Source organism: Heptranchias perlo, chromosome 8 (assembly GCF_035084215.1).
Source record: "Heptranchias perlo isolate sHepPer1 chromosome 8, sHepPer1.hap1, whole genome shotgun sequence".
NCBI lineage: Eukaryota > Metazoa > Chordata > Chondrichthyes > Hexanchiformes > Hexanchidae > Heptranchias > Heptranchias perlo.
This window is the reverse complement of record NC_090332.1, coordinates 87965700-87984243: the sequence shown is the minus strand read 5'-3', so window position 1 is coordinate 87984243 and position 18544 is coordinate 87965700. Positions and strand designations below refer to the sequence as shown.

At 42.9% G+C, this 18544-nt stretch overlaps 2 protein-coding genes across 3 annotated transcripts in view; one reads left to right on the top strand and one right to left on the bottom strand.

The window, feature by feature from the left end:
- The first annotated feature begins 389 nt into the window (after window positions 1–389).
- On the top strand, window positions 390–14460 carry pno1 (partner of NOB1 homolog). Its single transcript, XM_067989482.1, has 7 exons — window positions 390–663; window positions 5667–5816; window positions 6458–6541; window positions 10473–10533; window positions 11381–11498; window positions 13478–13548; window positions 14137–14460. Exons 1-7 carry the CDS (start codon window positions 454–456, stop codon window positions 14202–14204), a joined length of 762 nt encoding a protein of 253 aa, XP_067845583.1. The 5' UTR covers window positions 390–453; the 3' UTR covers window positions 14205–14460.
- Window positions 14461–14737: 277 nt separating this feature from the next.
- Window positions 14738–18544, bottom strand: part of LOC137324785 (calcineurin subunit B type 1) — a 72086-nt gene continuing 68279 nt past the window's right edge. For both annotated transcript variants that reach the window (XM_067989483.1, XM_067989484.1), the window contains one exon: window positions 14738–16754. In XM_067989483.1, the coding sequence (XP_067845584.1) occupies window positions 16707–16754 (48 nt within the window). In that variant the 3' untranslated portion in view covers window positions 14738–16706. The remainder of the gene's footprint in view (window positions 16755–18544) is intronic.

Below are 18544 nucleotides of genomic sequence, written 5' to 3'. Positions count from 1 at the left end.
GTTCTGACGAAAGGTCTTCGACCTGGAACGGTTTCTTTCTCCACAGATGCTGGCTGAGTATTTCCAGCATTTTCTATACATAATAAACCGATTGCATCGACTCTATCGGACTTGCATCCCATTTGAGAGTTGCGTTTAATAACGTGGTTTATGCGCGCTGCGTCGGGCCAGTACAATGAAAGAAACGCTGGTGGTGAAACGTCCTCAAGGCGTTTCCGCGGTGCGCGCCCATGACACGTGGTGCGGCCGGGGTCCTAATTGTCTTGCTGACGTCATGGTGAAAGCGGTCTATCTGCGGTGATTGAGGGAGAGTCAGGCGCGCCGCGGGGCAGCCCCCCCCCTCCCTCCCTCCAACCTGGCTGGGGGGTGAATCAGGCGCGCCGCGGGGCAGCCCTCTTCCTCACAGGGTCCTTCTCTAACGGCCGAGCCGCGTGCGCCGCTCGAGCGGCTGTCATGGAGGTGGAGGCGCCGGCGGCCGCTCCGTCCCCGTCCCCGGGCCCCGGGGGTTCAGACCCGGGCCCGCAGTTCGTCAGCGTCGCCAAGAAGCGGAGCAAGCGCAAGAGGGAGATGCAGGCGGAGCCGGGAGCGGGCCGCATGGAGGCGGACTCGCCCGTCCCCTGCAAAAGGCCCGATTTCCCTCCCGTCTCCGGGCAGCATCTGCTGGTGAGTGAGGGATACCCGGAGGGAGAATGGAGGGAGGAGGGGGGAGAATGGAGGGAGGAGGGGGGAGAATGGAGGGAGGAGGGGGGAGAATGGAGGGAGGAGGGGGGAGAATGGAGGGAGGAGGGGGGAGAATGGAGGGAGGAGGGGGGAGAATGGAGGAAGGAGGGAGGAGGAGGAAGGAGGGAGGAGGGGGGGAATGGAGGGGTGAGGGGGAGAATGGAGGGGGAGGGGGGAGGAAGGAGGGAGGAGGGGGGAGGAAGGAGGGGGGGAATGGAGGGGTGAGGGAGAGAATGGAGGGGTGAGGGAGGAGGGTGAGGGGGAGAATGGAGGGGTGAGGGGGAGAATGGAGGGGTGAGGGGGAGAATGGAGGGGTGAGGGGGAGAATGGAGGGGTGAGGGGGAGAATGGAGGGGTGAGGGGGAGAATGGAGGGGTGAGGGGGAGAATGGAGGGGTGAGGGGGAGAATGGAGGGGTGAGGGGGAGAATGGAGGGGTGAGGGAGGAGGGTGAGGGGGAGAATGGAGGGGTGAGGGGGGAGGGTGAGGGGGAGAATGGAGGGGTGAGGGGGAGGAAGGAGGGAGGAGGGGGGGAATGGAGGGGTGAGGGAGAGAATGGAGGGGTGAGGGGGAGGAAGGAGGGGGGAGGGAGGGGGGGAATGGAGGGGTGAGGGAGAGAATGGAGGGGTGAGGGAGGAGGGTGAGGGGGAGAATGGAGGGGTGAGGGGGAGGAAGGAGGAAGGAGGGGGGAGGGAGGAGGGGGGAGGAAGGAGGGGGGAGGGAGGGGGGGAATGGAGGGGTGAGGGAGGAGGGTGAGGGAGGAGGGTGAGGGGGAGAATGGAGGGGGAGAATGGAGGGGTGAGGGGGAGAATGGAGGGGTGAGGGGGAGAATGGAGGGGGGAGGGTGAGAATGGAGGGGGGAGGGTGAGGGGGAGAATGGAGGGGTGAGGGGGAGGATGGAGGGGGGAGGGGGAGAATGGAGGGGGCGATTCTGTTATCTGCACCAAATCTTCACCTTTAATAATCTCTGTGGGTTGTCAATATGAGATAATTACTAATAAAACTAGTAAGTATTTCAGGGGAAACCTCTTTACCCAGAGAGTGGTTAATCATAGAGTCATAGAAAATTTACAGCATGGAAAGAGGCCATTCAGCCCATCATGTCTGCGCCGGCCAAAAATGAGCCATCCAGCACTTGGTCTGTAACCTTGAAGGTTGTGGCACTTCAAGTGCACATCTTTTTAAATGAGTTGAGGGTTTCTGCCTCCGCCACCCTTTCAGGCAGTGAATTCCAGATCCCCACCACCCTCTGGGTGAAAAATTTTTTCCTCGGCTCCCCTCTAATCCTTCTACCAATCACTTTAACTCTATGCCCCCTGGTTATTGAACACACTGCTAAGGGAAATAGGTCCGCTCTAGGCCCTTCATAATTTTATACACCTCAATTAATCACCCCTCAGCCACCTCTCTTCCAAAGAAAACAACCCCAGCCTATCCAGTCTTTCCGCATAGCTAAAATTCTCCAGTTCTGGCAACATCTTCAAATCTCCTCTGTATTCTGTCTAGTCCAATCACCTCTTTTCTGTAATGTGGTGCCCAGAATTGTACAGAGTACTCAAGCTGTGGCCTAACTAGTGTTTTATACAGTTCTAGCATAACCTCCCTGCTCTTATACTCAATGCCTCGGCTAATAAAAGAAAGTATCCCGTATGCCTTCTTAACCGCCTTATCTACCTGTCCTTTTACCTTCAGGGAGCTGTGGACATGCACTCCAAGGTCCCTCACTTCCTCTACACCTCTCAGTATCCTCCTGTTTATTATGTATTTTCTTGCCTTGTTTGCCCTCCCCAAATGCATTACCTCTCACTTCTCCGGATTGAATTCCATTTGCCACTTTTCTGCCCATCTGACCAGTCCATTGATATCTTCCTAGTCTACAGCTTTCTTCTTCACTATCAACCACATGGCCAATTTTTGAATCATCTGCAAACTTCTTAATGATGCCCCCTACATTTAAGTCCAAATCATTAATATATACCACAAAAAACAAGGGACCTAGTACTGAACCCTGCATAACCCCTCTTGAAACAGCCTTCCAGTCACAAAAACAACTGTCGACCATTACCCTTTGCTTCCTGCCACTGAGCCAATTTTGGATCCAACTTGCCAGTCTCCCTTGGATCCCAAGGGCTTGTACTTTTTTGACCAGTCTGCCATGTAGGATCTTGTCAAAAGCCTCACTAAAATCCATGTAGACTACATCAAATGCAATATCCTCATCGACCTTCCTTGTTACCTACTCAAAAAATTCAATCGTTAGTCAGACATGACCTTCCCTTAACAAACCCATACTGACTGTCCTTGATTAATCCGTGCCTTTCTAAGTGACGATTTATGCTGTCCCTCAGAATTTATTCCAATAATTTGCCCACCACCGAGGTTAGACTGACTGGCCTGTAATTACTCAGTCTATCCCCCTCTCCCTTTTTAAACAACGGTACAATGTTAGTCCTTCAATCCTCCGGCACTATGCCTGTATTCAGGGAGGATTGGAAAATGATGGTTAATACTTGAAGGGGGGAAAATGTGCAGAGCTATGGGGAGCGGGGTGGGGGAGTGGAACTAATAGATAAGCTCTACCAAAGACGGTACAAGCGCGATAGGCCAAATGGCCTCTTGCCCTGTATCATTCTATGGTGAGAATGTGGAATTTGCTACCTGAAGGTTGCAATAGAATAGGGTCGTTTCCAGCGGGGGAGTGGGGTCATTTCCAGCACAGTCTGTCAACCTTGTTACATGGAATTCACTACCACAAGTAGTAGTGGAGGCGAATAGCACAGATTGCATTTAAGATAAACACATGAGGGAGAAAGGAATAGAAGGATATGCTGATAGGGTTAGATGAAGAAGAGTAGGAGGAGACTCGTGTGGAGCATAAACACTGGCATACAACTGTTGGGCCAAATGGCCTGTTTCTGTGCTGTAAATTCTATGTAATTCACTGTGGTAGCCCACAACCTGCCTGCCGAATCAGTGCACCCCTCTTCTACCCCCGCCCCCCCCACCCCAGTCAAGTGCTATGGGTGAAGGCTGGTGGCAGTGCGCTCACACCTGGTGCTGGGTTTGCTGAACACTCCACTGCCGTTCATTTACCAATAGTTCCAACCTCTGCTTGTTGGTTGTCTGATGACCAACTGGGAGCTTTGTGGGCTGGGGGGTGGAAAATAGGGGTCTCTTACAGCTCGAGGTGGCCCCAAGCCTAAATACCTGGTGATGGAAATCTGAAACCAAATCAATCCTTTTTCAAGCTAAGCGATCTGACACCTGAGCCAGACAGAGCAGCATTACACCAAGGGACTGCTGTCTCTCTAAAATCTGTAGGGGCAGATCTGTCACTAGGGGCTGGCAATCTTCCCACTTTGCTTCAGGTAACTTTGCAAGTCAATGTCCTAACTCCATGGATATTCCACCTTTGATCCCGTGGCTTCATGTGGCCCTTAGACTTGGCAACTAAGCCCTATTTGTGCTTGTATTTTTCTTTTTTTTTTGGACCCGGGGTTTGGAAAGGGCTGTTTTTAACGTCTGATGCCTCATTGATCCTCAAATCAGACCACCAAGATCTGTTAACATCACTAACTAGAGTTAGTAAAATTACAATTGGCATTCGACTTGTTCCTTCTCCTTCTGCACTCCCCCCTGCTTGTAGACAGTTTTCATTTCTAAAATATTGGAGAGGCGGGGAGTGAAATGAGATTGGAATGAATTTTCTTTCCAAGAATTCTGTGTACTTGTAGATTTCCCCAGTACACACAGGAATGAGGAAAATATTGAAAAGGGGTGCCCAAAGTACCATCCATAACACGGAAAAACTTTGTCACTATGCTGTATTGGCAGGCTTGTATATTTTTATCCTGCTTTGTGTTGACTTTAAGGGGGTGAGAGAAGCAGTAGCTTTAGGTTTGAGAGAGATATTTACGGATGGTTTTGAAAGGGGACTTTTTTTCAGAGAAAGAAATTGAATTTATATAGTGCTTTTCACGTACTTTGGGTGTTTCAAAGCACTTTACATCCAATGAATTACTTTTGAAGTAAAAGCAAAATACTGCAGATGCTGGAAGTCTGAAATAAAAACAGAAAATGCTGGAAAACACTCCAAGTCAAGCAGCATCTGTGCAGAGGCATCTGAAGAGGCAGGAAGCTCGGTTTAATGTCTAGTCCAAAAGATGGTATTTCTGATAATGCAGTACTCTCAGAACTCCACTGAAGTATTTGCCAGATTGGGCTTGAACAGTCTTTTCACTTCTGAGTTAAAAATGCGACCGCTGAACCAAACTGTCAGTGATTGTTGTAACTTGTCCTGGGTTTCAATGGATAAAACTGCAGAGGGGATTGTTTGAAGGGATTACTTGCTTAATCTTCCTCTCTATCCCTGACTTGAAATTGCAATAATACAGTTCAACAGACAGGCTGACTTACTAATAGATTTGATGGTGGGATAGTGCTTGTAGTAAATGTTCAATCATGTTGCTGTCGTAATTTTACCTGCCTAACTGTACTGCGTGGGGAATTAAACAACGTGCATTTTTTTTTAGGGAAAGAAATCAGCAAGGCAGGCAGACTTGGAATTGCACCACACAGATTGGCTTTGCAAATAGTGAGATGATAAATACGTTCATGAATGGATAAAATCTCCTTTAACTCTTATTAAAGTGTTCAGCCAGCTTTGACCATTACAATGGCTTAAATTTACAAATTAACCACAATGCAGATTATTTTTTAAAATCCTACAGTTTTACGTTTAATAAGTAGGCAGACAGGAGAATTTGGCTGATCGGAATTGTATCTTTTAAATCTTTTTCGTTGAGGGCAAGAGTTTGTCAAACTGAAAAGTTACAAAAGCAATTGAAGTGTATTTCTTGCCTTTTCTCCCCATCCCTTTTAAAGGTCATTGTTTTGTGGTTTTTCTTACTTTACATTAACTTTCTGCACGGTATCCATTTTGCTTTTAGGATGGAAACGATGAAATTCGTAAAGTGGCTGTACCTGCACATAGATATACACCCCTGAAAGAAAACTGGTTGAAAATCTTTACTCCTATCGTTGAACACTTGCACTTGCAAGTGAGATTTAACCTGAAGACTAGAAATGTTGAAATCAAGGTGACTATACTTAGAAATATAGTTACATAGGAAAATAAAACATGCAATTGTTAATGATGTGAATGGCTGTGTCAGGTGCTGTTTCAGTTTGGGTGTCTTGTGGCATGGGAGAAGTGTTCCATTTCCTGATTGGAACACGGTATTTCAGTCAATACTCATGCCCCCTGTCTGGTTCTGCCACAGGCTTCTTGTACTCCTTTATGCATACACTGTATATTGTGCTATGTTTAAAGTAATGATGAATTATCCATAAGAGGAATTGTAAGATCAGTCTCTTTGCAGTTTAAGACAAAGACTCACTTTAAACATAAAGCACCTGTTTTAATTGAGCTTAGACATGTCCATATCTTCTTGTGGATATCTTATTGGGATATACACTGAAACCAACCTTTGGGGCTGACTTCAGGAGGTGGCCTGTTACAGGTTCAAGTCTAATTCATTTATGTGGGCCAGTGGCATATAGTAACTTTTAAATGGATGGTGTTTAAGACTAAACATGCTGTAACTTTATTTCTATGAATGCAATGCTGTAAATCTAGAATGAGTTTTCTTTTTTTGACTTTTTGTAACATCTTTATGAAAGCTGTGAGCGCTTGACATCTGTTGCTGTTTTGTAAAATATTTGTAATTCTTCTCCTTAGACTTGTAAAGACACACAAGAAATAGGTTCACTTACAAAGGCTGCAGACTTTGTAAAGGCCTTTGTTCTTGGATTCCAAGTGGAGGTAAGTTAATGTACTATAATTAGGGGTGGTTATTTGTCACATCAAAATATGCCAAAAATCAGGGCAGTTGCAGAGAAATAACATGCGAACAATATGTAATACTTTTGATTATGACACACAATTACCCCCGATGGAACCCAATCAACCTCATTATTAATTACCAATAAATGCCACTATTAAAACAGGCATTGGTTAGGTTGAGGTTTGGAAGTTGCTCAGTCATAAAAATGAATGCCAGCTGTCCCCTTCAACAGTACCCACACTGAGGCATTTCTGAAACTGCAGCATTAGCACCGATGATTCATCTCTCATCCACAAATCCAATCCGGCCAATTACTGCCCCATCAGCCTACTCTCAATCATCAGCAAAGTGATGGAAGGTGTCGTCGACAGTGCTATCAAGCGGCACTTACTCACCAATAACCTGCTCACCGATGCTCAGTTTGGGTTCCGCCAGGACCACTCGGCTCCAGGCCATATTACAGCCTTGGTCCAAACATGGACAAAAGAGCTGAATTCCAGAGGTGAGGTGAGAGTGACTGCCCTTGACATCAAGGCAGTATTTGACCGAGCGTGGCACCAAGGAGCCCTCGTAAAATTGAAGTCAATGGGAATCAGGGGGAAAACTCTCCAGTGGCTGGAGTCATATCTAGCACAAAGGAAGATGGTAGTGGTTGTTGGAGGCCAATCATCTCAGCCCCAGGACATTGCTGCAGGAGTTCCTCAGGGCAGTGTCCTAGGCCCAACCGTCTTCAGCTGCTTCATCAATGACCTTCCCTCCATCATAAGGTCAGAAATGGGGATGTTCGCTGATGATTGCACAGTGTTCAGCTCCATTCGCAACCCCTCAAATAATGAAGCAGTCTGAGCCCGCATGCAGCAAGACCTGGACAACATCCAGGCAAGTAACATTCATGCCAGGCAATGACCATCTCCAACAAGAGAGAGTCTAACCACCTCCCCTTGACATTCAACGACATTACCATCGCCGAATTCCCCCACCATCAACATCCTGGGGGTCACCATTGACCAGAAACTTAACTGGACCAGCCATATAAATACTGTGGCTACAAGAGCAGGTCAGAGGCTGGGTATTCTGCAGCAAGTGACTCCCCTCCTGACTCCCCAAAGCCTCTGCACCATCTACAAGGCACAAGTCAGGAGTGTGATGGAATACTCTCCACTTGCTGGATGAGTGCAACTCCAACAACACTCAAGAAGCTCGACACCATCCAGGACAAAGCAGCCCGCTTGATTGGCACCCCATCCACCACCCTAAACGTTCACTCCCTTCATCACCGACTGGTTGCAGTGTGTACCATCCACAGGATGTACTGCAGCAACTCGCCAAGGCTTCTTCGACAGCTTCTCCCAAACCCGTGACCTCTACCACCTAGAAAGACAAGAGCAGCAGGCACATGGGAACAACACCACCTGCACGTTCCCCTCCAAGTCACACACCATCCCGACTTGGAAATATATCGCCGTTCCTTCATCGTCGCTGGGTCAAAATCCTGGAACTCCTTTCCTAACGGCACTGGGAGAACCTTCACTGCAGCGGTTCAAGAAGGCGGCTCACCACCACCTTCTCAAGGGCAATTAGGGATGGGCAATAAATGCTGGCCTTGCCAACAACGCCCACATCTCATGAGGAATTTTTTTTAAATCCATGGGACAATCCTGTTATGTTGGACAAATGTATCTGGACTGTCCCTGCAAAGAACAATTATTTGAAGAATCTGTTAGTGACCTCATCAGTGATTTTTAAAAAAAAATTTTTCATTTATATAGAATTTTAATCACATTTCAAAAGTCACAAAACATTTCACGTACACTGAAATACTTTTGAAGTGCGGTAGTAAATGCAGCAGCATTTTGTGTACCACAAGATCCCACAAATAGCAATGAGATGAATGTCCGTGTAATCTGTTTTTGGTGGAGGGATTTGAGTTTGATGAGGGGGCGTGTTGACTGGCATATTGGAAGGAATCCCTGCTGCCCTTTGAATCGTGACATGGGATCTTTAATGCCAACCTGAGCCAGTGGAATAGGCAGATGTGATCTCGGTTTAGCATCTTATCCAAGGGATGGAATCACTTGCTCAGTACTGTACTAAAACATCATCTTTGATTATGTGCTCAGACCCTGGAGTGAGCCTTGAACCCACAGACATCTGGCTTCCAGGGTCAGAGTACTGCCAAGTTGACACCTGAAGGTCAAAGATTTAATCGTGGGTTTTGGTAGTTGTCCTGGCCTTGTAATAAAACTTAAATTGTAGGGTTGTTTTCAAAATTTGGTACAGCCTGAGATCCTTTAACCTTTCAATAGCTCTGTTGAAAGTTTGAGCTTGTATAGAATCATAGAAAGGTTACAGCATGGAAGGAGGCCATTCAGCCCATCGAGTTCGTGCTGGTTCTATGCAAGAGCAATCCAGCTAGTCCCACTCCCCCGACCTATCCCTATAGCCCTGCAATTTTTTTCCTTTCAAGTACTTATCCAGTTCCCTTTTGAAAGCCACGATTGAATCTGCCTCCACCACCACCCTGGCAGTGCATTCCAGATCATAACCACTCGCTGCGTTTTTAAAAAAAAAAAGTTTTTCCTCATGTCACCTTTGGTTCTTTTGCCAATCACCTTAAATCTATGTCCTCTGGTTCCTGACCCTTCCGCCAATGGGAACAGTTTCTCTCTATCTACTGTCTAAACCATTCATGATTTTGAATACTTTTAACAAATCTCCTCTCAACTGGTCTCTGTTCCAAGGAGAACAACCCTAGCTTCTCCAGTCTATCCATGTAACTATAGTCCCTCATCCCTGGAATCGTTCTAGTAAATCTTTTCAACACCCTCTCTAAGGCCTTCACATCTTTCCTAAAGTGTTGGACACAATACTCCAGTTGTGGTCGAACCAGTGTTTAATAAAGGTTCATCATGACTTCCTTGCTTTTGTACTCTGTGCCTCTATTTATAACGCCCAGGATCCGTTATACTTTATTAACTGCTTTCTCAACCTGCCCTGCCACTTTCAATGATTTGTGCACATATACCCCCCCGATCTCTCTGTTCCTGTACCCCTTTTAGAGTTGCGCCCTCTAGTTTATATTGCCTTTCCTCGTTCTTCCTACCGAAATGTATCCCTTTGCATTTTTCTGCGTTAAATTTCATCTGTTACGTGTCCGCCCATTCCACCAGCCTGTCTATATCCTCTTGAATTCTCTCACTATCCTCCTCAATGTTCACTACACTTCCAAGTTTCGTCATCTGCAAATTTGGAAATTGTGCCCTGTACATCCAAGTCATTAATATATATCAAGAAAAGCAGTGGTCCTAGTACCGACCCCTGGAGAACACCACTGTACAGCTCCCTCCAGTCCGAAAAACAACCATTCCGCACTACTTTCTGCTTCCTGTTACTTAGCCAATTCTGTATCCATGTTGCTACTGCCCCCTTTATTCCATGGGCTTCGATCTTGATGACCAGCCTATTATGCGGCACTTTATCAAACGCCTTTTGAAAGTCCATATACACCACATCAACCGCATCGCCCTCATCTACCCTCTGTTACCTCATCAAAAAACTCTATCAAGTTAAATACTATTTGCCTTTAACAAATCCATGCTGACTTTCCCTAATCAATCCACACTTGTCCAAGTGACTGCTAATTCTGTCCCGGATTATAGTTTCTAAAAATTTCCCTAGTTGGCTATAGTTCCCCTATAGTTGGCCAATCCATGTATAACTTTATTGTCATTCATAACTTAACATACACTTGTTACTGTTGGATTTTCATTTGCAAAGAAATAACTTTATGGACTGATTCTCCAGTAATGCTCCTTAAGACTTTTTTGGAATGGGTTTTCTTCTTTAAAGTACAGTGTATATCATTTACTGCTTTTAATCCTCACTCACTTTATCCATTTTAATATGTAGGATGCCTTAGCACTAATTCGATTGGATGACCTATTCCTAGAAACATTTGACATTACAGATGGTGAGTTTATTGTAGGTGTTTGTTATTCTATCTATCGAAACTGACTTTGACGGCGACAGTTTATAATGCATTAACTCTGCTCTGTAAGAAATTGCAGCAACTCCAGAACAACTTGCATTTGTATAGTCCTTTTAATGTAGGAAAACATTCCAAAGCACTTCATAATCAGATTTTAAAAATGACACCAAGCCAAAGAAAAATATTAGGAGGGGTGACTAAAAACTTGGTCAAAGAGATAGGTTTAAGGAGGACCTTAAAGGAGAAGAGATTTAGGGAGAAAATTCCAGAGCTTAGGGCCTAGATGGCTGAAGGCACAGCTGCCAATAGCGGAGCAAAGGGAGTGAGGGCTGCGTCGGAGGCCAGAGTGGGAGGGATGCAGAGTTTTTTTGGGGGGATGTAGTTGTTGGGCTGGAGGAGGTTATAGGGAGGGGGGGGGACAAGGTCATGAAGAGATTTGAACATTTTAAATTGGGAGGGGGACAATGTAGGTTAGCATACGAGCGTCAGTTTTGTATGAGTTGAAATGTATGGAGAGTGGAAGATGGTAGGCCAGCCAGCCGAGCATTGGAATAGTTGAGTCTGGGGGTGACAAGTGTGGAAGAGGGATTCAGCGGCAGTTCGGCTGAGGCAGGTGCGGAGACGGGCAATGTTGCAGAGGTGGAAGCAGGCATTCTTTGTGATGGAGAGGGTGGGTAGCTCAGTTAACTGTCAAATAGGACATAACGGTTCAGTACCATTTCACAATCTTTTTTAAAATGCTCAGTCTTAACTACTTATACATTGCATCAGGTCTGAAAGTACATCATAATTAAAAATTGTAAATCAGACTTGTGATTCCTTTCTCTAGTGAAACCATTGAAAGGTGATCATCTTTCCAGAGCAATAGGACGAATAGCTGGCAAAGGAGGAAAAACTAAATTTACAATAGAAAATGTAACAAGGACGAGAATCGTGCTTGCTGACTCGTAAGTACATGAAATGTTTATGGGTTCAGTTCTTTTTGTTGTAAGCTTTTATACAAATTTCAATAAACACATTGTATATTATATATGGGATCAGCACTGATATCTAAAGATCCTCTCTAAAATGTCTTTGCTAATGCATGCAAGTGGTGAGCATTGCTTTAGAAGACACAAAAAAACATACCAAGGGTCTAATGAGTGAGGAACTTAAGATTAGCAAAGAAAAAGTACTGGAGAAATTAATGAGACTAAAAGCCGACAAATCCCCTGGACCTGATGGCCTACATCCTAGGGTTTTAAAAGAAGAGGCTGCAGAGATAGTGGATGCATTGGTTTTGATATTCCAGAGTTCTAGATTCCAGAATGGTCCCCATGGATTGGAAGATAGCAAATGTAACCCTGCTATTCAAGGAAGGAGAGGGAAAATGGGGAACCATAGACCAGTTGGCCTGACAGTAGTAGGGAAAATGCTAGAATGTATTAAGGACGTAGCAACAGGGCACTTAGAAAATCATATGATTAGGCAGAGTCAACACATCTACTGGAGATTTTTGAGGGTGTAACTAGCAGGGTAGTTAAGGGGGAACCAGTAGATGTAGTTTATTTGGATTTTCAAAAGGCATTCGATAAAATGCCAAAGATTAGGGCTCATGGGATTGGGGGTGTTAGCATGGATTGAGGATTGGTTAACGGATAGAAAAGAGTAGGAATAAATGGGTCATTTTAAGGTTCAAGTTGTAAATAGTGGAGTGTCGCAAGGATCAGTGCTTGGGCCTCAGCTATTTACAATCTATGAAGGGACCGAGCGTAATGTGTCCCAGTTTGCTGCTGATAGTAAGCTGTGAGGAGGAAGCAAAGAGGCTGAAAAGGGATGTAGACAGGTTAAATGATTGGGCAAGAAGGTGGTAAATGCAGTATAATATGGGGAAATGTGAGGTTATTCACTTTGGTAGGAAGAATAGAAAAACAGAATATTTTTTAAGAGAGACTAAGAAATGTTGGTATCGGGTGTTCTTGTACACAAATTACTGAGTTAATATGCAGGTTCAACAAGCAATTAGGAAGGCAAATAGCACAATAGACTCCAACCCCCTTGCAATAAAGGCTAAGAGTAAGGAGGTCTTGCTGCAATTATATAGGGCTCTGGTGAGTCCACACCTGGAGTGCTGTGTACAGTTTTGGTCTCCTTATCTAAGGAAGTCATGATGTGGAGATGCCGGTGATGGACTGGGGTTGACAATTGTAAACAATTTTACAACACCAAGTTATAGTCCAGCAATTTTATTTTAAATTCACAAGCTTTCGGAGGCTTCCTTCTTCGTCAGGTGAACGATGTGAAAATCAATTTAAAATAAAATTGCTGGACTATAACTTGGTGTTGTAAAATTGTTTACAATTATCTAAGGAAGGATATACTTGCCTTAGAAGGGGTGCAATGAAGGTTCACTGGATTGATTCCTGGGGTGAGAGGTTGTCCTATGAGGAGAGATTGAGTAAAATAGGCCTACTCCTGCTCCTATTTTGTATGTTGTGTTCTTTAAATGAGACATCCTGCATTTTAGATCATGATGCAACACTTGTGGAAATGACATTGTAAGTAATCCATAGCACAATTTTTCATCTCTGTTGGAAAGCCCCTCAGCCTCATGAGGAAAGGAGTGGTTGAATTAGTATTAACCAGTATTGCATCCAATAGTACCACTTTAATAAAAGCTACAAATTAGTATAGAAACCGGTTGAAGCCAATCTGAAGCTGTGTCACTGCGAAAGATGAGCTTAGAGTTGTGTGTGATGTCCACTTGCACCAAATACTGATTATTTCTTGGAGGTGTAATTGAAGGGCCTCTAGTGCTTCAAGACTACTATTTAAACAAGTAGAATACTAAATAAAAGTGCAGGGAACTGTTTCTCTAGACGACTAAGTATTATATGGGTGTGGCATATTGTGTGAATGAGTTCAGCAACTATTTCTTTCTTAATAGGAAAGTCCACATCCTTGGCTCTTTTCAGAACATTAAGATGGCTCGGACAGCAATCTGCAACCTTATTCTAGGTATGATCTTGTTCTGCAAGTGATTCTTGAGTAATCTACCAAGGAAAAAAATCAAATGCAGGGAAATCCCTTAATCATCCAAAAAATGTGCTTATTTATCTTAACTGTTGCACCTATAGAATATTATACACTGTCATTTTGTTTATTATAGTTCAATATTTCAGCTTTTGTTTCGTCGAGCTATCTACTGAAGTATAACAGGCCTCTGCCAGCTACAGGGCAACTCCAATATTGGAATACTGCTCCCATTTCTCAGAAGGTTCAAACACCTTTCAAGAAAAAGCTAGTTCAGGCAATAGGCAACCTTTTTCTCACTTTCATGTATCTTATTTTGGTCATGCCTCCTCTAAATGTTCTGGTTATCTCAAAGCAAGTTAGGATTAGATTCAATAAAACAGGTCTAAACTATGCCTATGCTACTGTTTCATCTTAGAACTCCTTTGCATTCTGTCCTACATCCCAGGGCAGAACCTCCTGTGCAGTCCTGTTTTTGTCCCTGGAGCCTATTGTTCTGTTGACTGTATTTCTAGTTTTTTTATTGTAACTATTCATGTGATTAGATGAAATATCAATTTTTTTGTGTTACAGGGAGCCCTCCATCTAAAGTTTACGGCAACATTCGAGCAGTGGCAAGCAGAGCAGCAGACCGTTTCTAAGCGTGCAGTGTAAATTCACTGCTTTCTGAATTTGCACAATGTGAATTAATGACTATGGAAGACAGTATAAACTACAGATTGGTCCATTTGATGGACCAGTGACTTTTAATTTATGTAGGCCACATTTTACAGTTATCAAGTATTTTTTTTTCCAATTTATCCTAATATGCTGCCATTGAGTGATTAATCTATATTGACCTTATGACCATTTCAGGAATAATGGGATTGAACAGAAATAAATGGTGTTCCATATAAATTGCTTGTTTTCTGAGTTATAACTTTGGATTTAATTGACATTCACTTGGTAGCCATTTTAGAGGCAGGGGGTCATTGTTTTTGTATTCCCTGTTTTAACTTTTGCTGCTGGAAGTACATAACCTCAAGCTCTCTCTGCTGGACCACCTTTTTAAACTATGATTTCTAAACCTGCCACTATGTTTTTGATAGAGCTCCTGTATTAAGACAGTATGAGTTATCTTCAAGCTCTGATTAGATGACTTGAATAGCTTATGTTAAGGACTTATAGACAAAGAAAAGTTTCAAATATTTTATTTTCAATTTACTTGTACAGTATGAAGGTTCCAATAGTCCCACAGCATATGATGCAGCATGCAGAGAAGAAAACTGAACATTCAACATTAACTGTTTCTCTCCTTCCCATCCCCCTCTTTTTCTCTCCTTGCCTCTTCCCCCTTCTCTCTCCTCTCCCCCCCTCATTAAACTAAATAAAACATTCCCCTGTAGTAAGGAAAAGATGTATGCACTACCTTGGATTGCAGTCAAATGATGCATAAGCAAAAGGGAAAGAGCATTCCCTACATGACTAACATACTTATGTACAAATAAATTCACAAAAGACTAGATTTTCCCCTTGAAACAGAGCACATGGCAGTTGACACTGGAGCAGATATAACTGGCTATAGTTACAAGCCATGCACTGATCCAGAGGAAGAAAGAGTACAGTTAGTGGAGTTCTTTTTCTTCAACATTTACCAACATTTGGCAACTTTTATATGAACATTGCAATTTATGTAAACAAGAGGAACATTTCAATCAATCTACATGCAAAAAGTTTATCATGCAAGGACACCAAGCACCTGGATCTCTCACACATAGAGCCCACCAGTGTGCAGCACTTAGCTGAAGGAACAGCAATGGCAGGGAGGCGCTGGAACAATTTGATCTTTGCACACAAAGCAGTCTAGCCTGCCCCTTTTCCCATTACACATCTTATTAAATGAAGAGACTGGATTAAATAGATTATATAAACAATTCGTTAGTTTTGTTTACTTCCTTTATAACCTACACTACCTCAGCAAGAAAGCAAAAGGGATCATAATAGGTTTGGAGGGAGAGGAAAAAGAAATGCAGCTCACTACTTGTATTGCACATGTACAAAACTGAGAAAATGTATCAAAATTGCAATTGGATATGAGGAACAATTTCAAACTAAAAAAATACAACTCCACATTCTAGATGTGACAAAGGGATAACCAGGAGGTATAACTAGCTAACTTTGAATATGAAGTTTTCTCCTGAACAGTTGGTTTTCCATTTCCTATCCAACAGTGAAATGAACTGCATCTTTTTAAAATGGTTTAAGTAATTGAAGGTTATGCTGTTCTAAATCAAGCTGGGGTCTCCCTGCAGTTTAATCCAATGTGACTGCAAAAACAAGACATTTATTTAACAGTGTCTAATTGGTAATCCTCACCAAGTTACCATGACAATATACAAAAAGATGTGCCACCTAATCATCCTGCTGTTTATACTTGAAGTAAATTTCTTGGCATCTACATTATGCTGGAGTAATTACTGAAAGAGGAACTAGTTACAGAAACACAGTCCCTAACAAGGAACTCATAAAATATGGAACATTCATTAACACAAATGTAAATAATTGTGACCAGAAGCAAAAATGTTTACATAAACAGTCAACATACCAAAACAAGAACAGTATAAGTAAACCCTGTTCACATGAAAGAACTATTTTTCAACAGTTGTTTTTAATCTATTACCAGACATGAAATACAAATAATGGGGAACCAAATAAAAACACATTGATAATTTTATGACAAAAGTATTTTAAAATGGTTTGTGTAATCCATGCTTGGCACTTCGTAGACTACTTTTTATTTTAAATCAAGTCTCTGCATCAAGTTTATTAAAGCCCAACCTACTACTTTTACATTTACAAAGCTAAAGATATACTTGTTATAAAAGATGAGAATGAAATAAATAAAAATCCAGCCCCTTCCCCTTCTCCACCACACTGAGATGCTCCTTTTCAGCTGTCCTTCAGATTTTAAAGTGCTACACTGGGTTATTGAGAGAATTGAAGTTCAATAACACTTAGTTGGCTTCATGAGGCTCATGTTGGAAAAAGTGGCTTCACAGAGAAAATACTTCCATTAAATACACAGAAAGCATTGCTGGACATCTTGAGCAGATCTTCAGAAATGGAGAAGAAAGCAGAAGTGTTGGGTGGAGCCTTGAAAGAGGTCACACATCAACCACCATCTTTTTGTGGATGTCTAGACCTCCTACAACCTGGATGGGAAAGTAAAAGCAGTAAGTATTTGCCTCCGTCACTGATTCAATATAATGCAAACAGTTGCAATATTGCATTATTATAATATGTTGGATAATTAGGGAAAAGGCTCAAAATCATCCACAAGCAACGTTTTTAATAAAAATGTCAAGAATCAGAACATACAAGTATGCCTTTACTTAATAAAACTATAAAGGAGAGACAGTTGCCAGTGTCAAACAAAAAAAGTGTCCCCTTTTTAGAGGGGCACAACTAAAGAACAAAACCATAAAAGGAAACTTGTAAAATTAAATATGAAAATACAAAAAAAACATGTTTGTTCCATCTTTTCCAGATTATGACCATACCCTGACACTCATCTCATTCTACATTTAAACATATATATCTTCCTGCAATAGAAGTCTGTTAACACTGGAAGGAACCTGTAGATTCTAATATTCCCAGAATTTGTGTTGCATAGGATTAGAATGAAGTTTAATTCCCAATTTGTTCAGAAACCCAAGCTTGGTAATCCTACATTCATATAACCTACAATAAAGGTACATCTTATCTCAGTCATATTTTTCTCTCAACTCCACTGCTTTGCTTAGAGTTTCAAGGAAGATGAGGCTCTGCAGTCTCAGCATTAATATTCAACAGTTTAATTAATTAGTTACTAAAAAGAGAGAGAGAGAGGCTCATCATACTGATATGTTTGTAAGACAAGCTTGCCGTTGATTCATTTCCTACAATAGGTCAGGTGGAAACAACTTTTTAGAAAACACAAGTAACCACTAAAACACCATGAGCTCCCCTGCTGGCTAGTATATAAAGATTCAGTCTATCAATCCATCTGTGCCAAGTTAGCAAATCATAGCCAAATTGGCAGCTGGAGCTGAACAATTGGGAGGGGAATAATACAGACAGACACTGTTCTTGCTCCTGATTGCTATCCAATGATTACTGCTGGAAAGTACATGTTTGGATAGGTGAGAACAGGATTGGGCTCAGCTGTAATTCTCCAAACAGCTAACGCTCACTATCTAGGCTCACACAAAGATAGCAAACCTACTGGGTATGGTTTTCATTCCTTGATTATGCATTCCCCCATACACCGTAGAAGTATAGCTTAACAGGTTATGGGGAACCACGTGCTAAACATACATGAAAATTTCACCATGATACTATACACACATTGTCGTGTCATTAAACCCCATTGTACTTTGACCCAATGGAGAATTCATAGAAAATAGGAGCAAGAGTAGGCCATTTGGCTCTGCTCCGCCATTCAAAATGATCATGGCTGATTATCTAACTCAGTATCCTGTTCCTGCTTTTTCCCAATATCCCTTGATCCCTTTAGCATTAATATATCTATCTCCTTCTTGAATACATCTAATGACTTGGCCTCTACTGCCTTCTGTGGTAGAGAATTCCACAGGTTCATCACCTCAAAGCCTACCACCAATTCCAAATTACCCCTACAAAGCCTGTGATTGAATGGGTGGGATCATAGTGTGTGGAGGATGTGCACCCTACCCATTAGATCATTTATCTTTTTTCAGTCCACATCAAACATCACAGGCGCATACCAAAAAGAACAAATTTAACAGGGGGAAGCCATTGCATAGAAGCCGCAGCACCAACTTTGAGGACTGATCTGCTTAAGACGTAGGCCTATGCTTCAATTACATTTGGACAGTAACGTTCAATAAATGTGAGAGGACTGCTCCATGTGGCAGCCATGCATATACTGACACTTGGAATTTGATTTCAGAGTCATGGAATTACCCTTACTCTGCCAATGGGC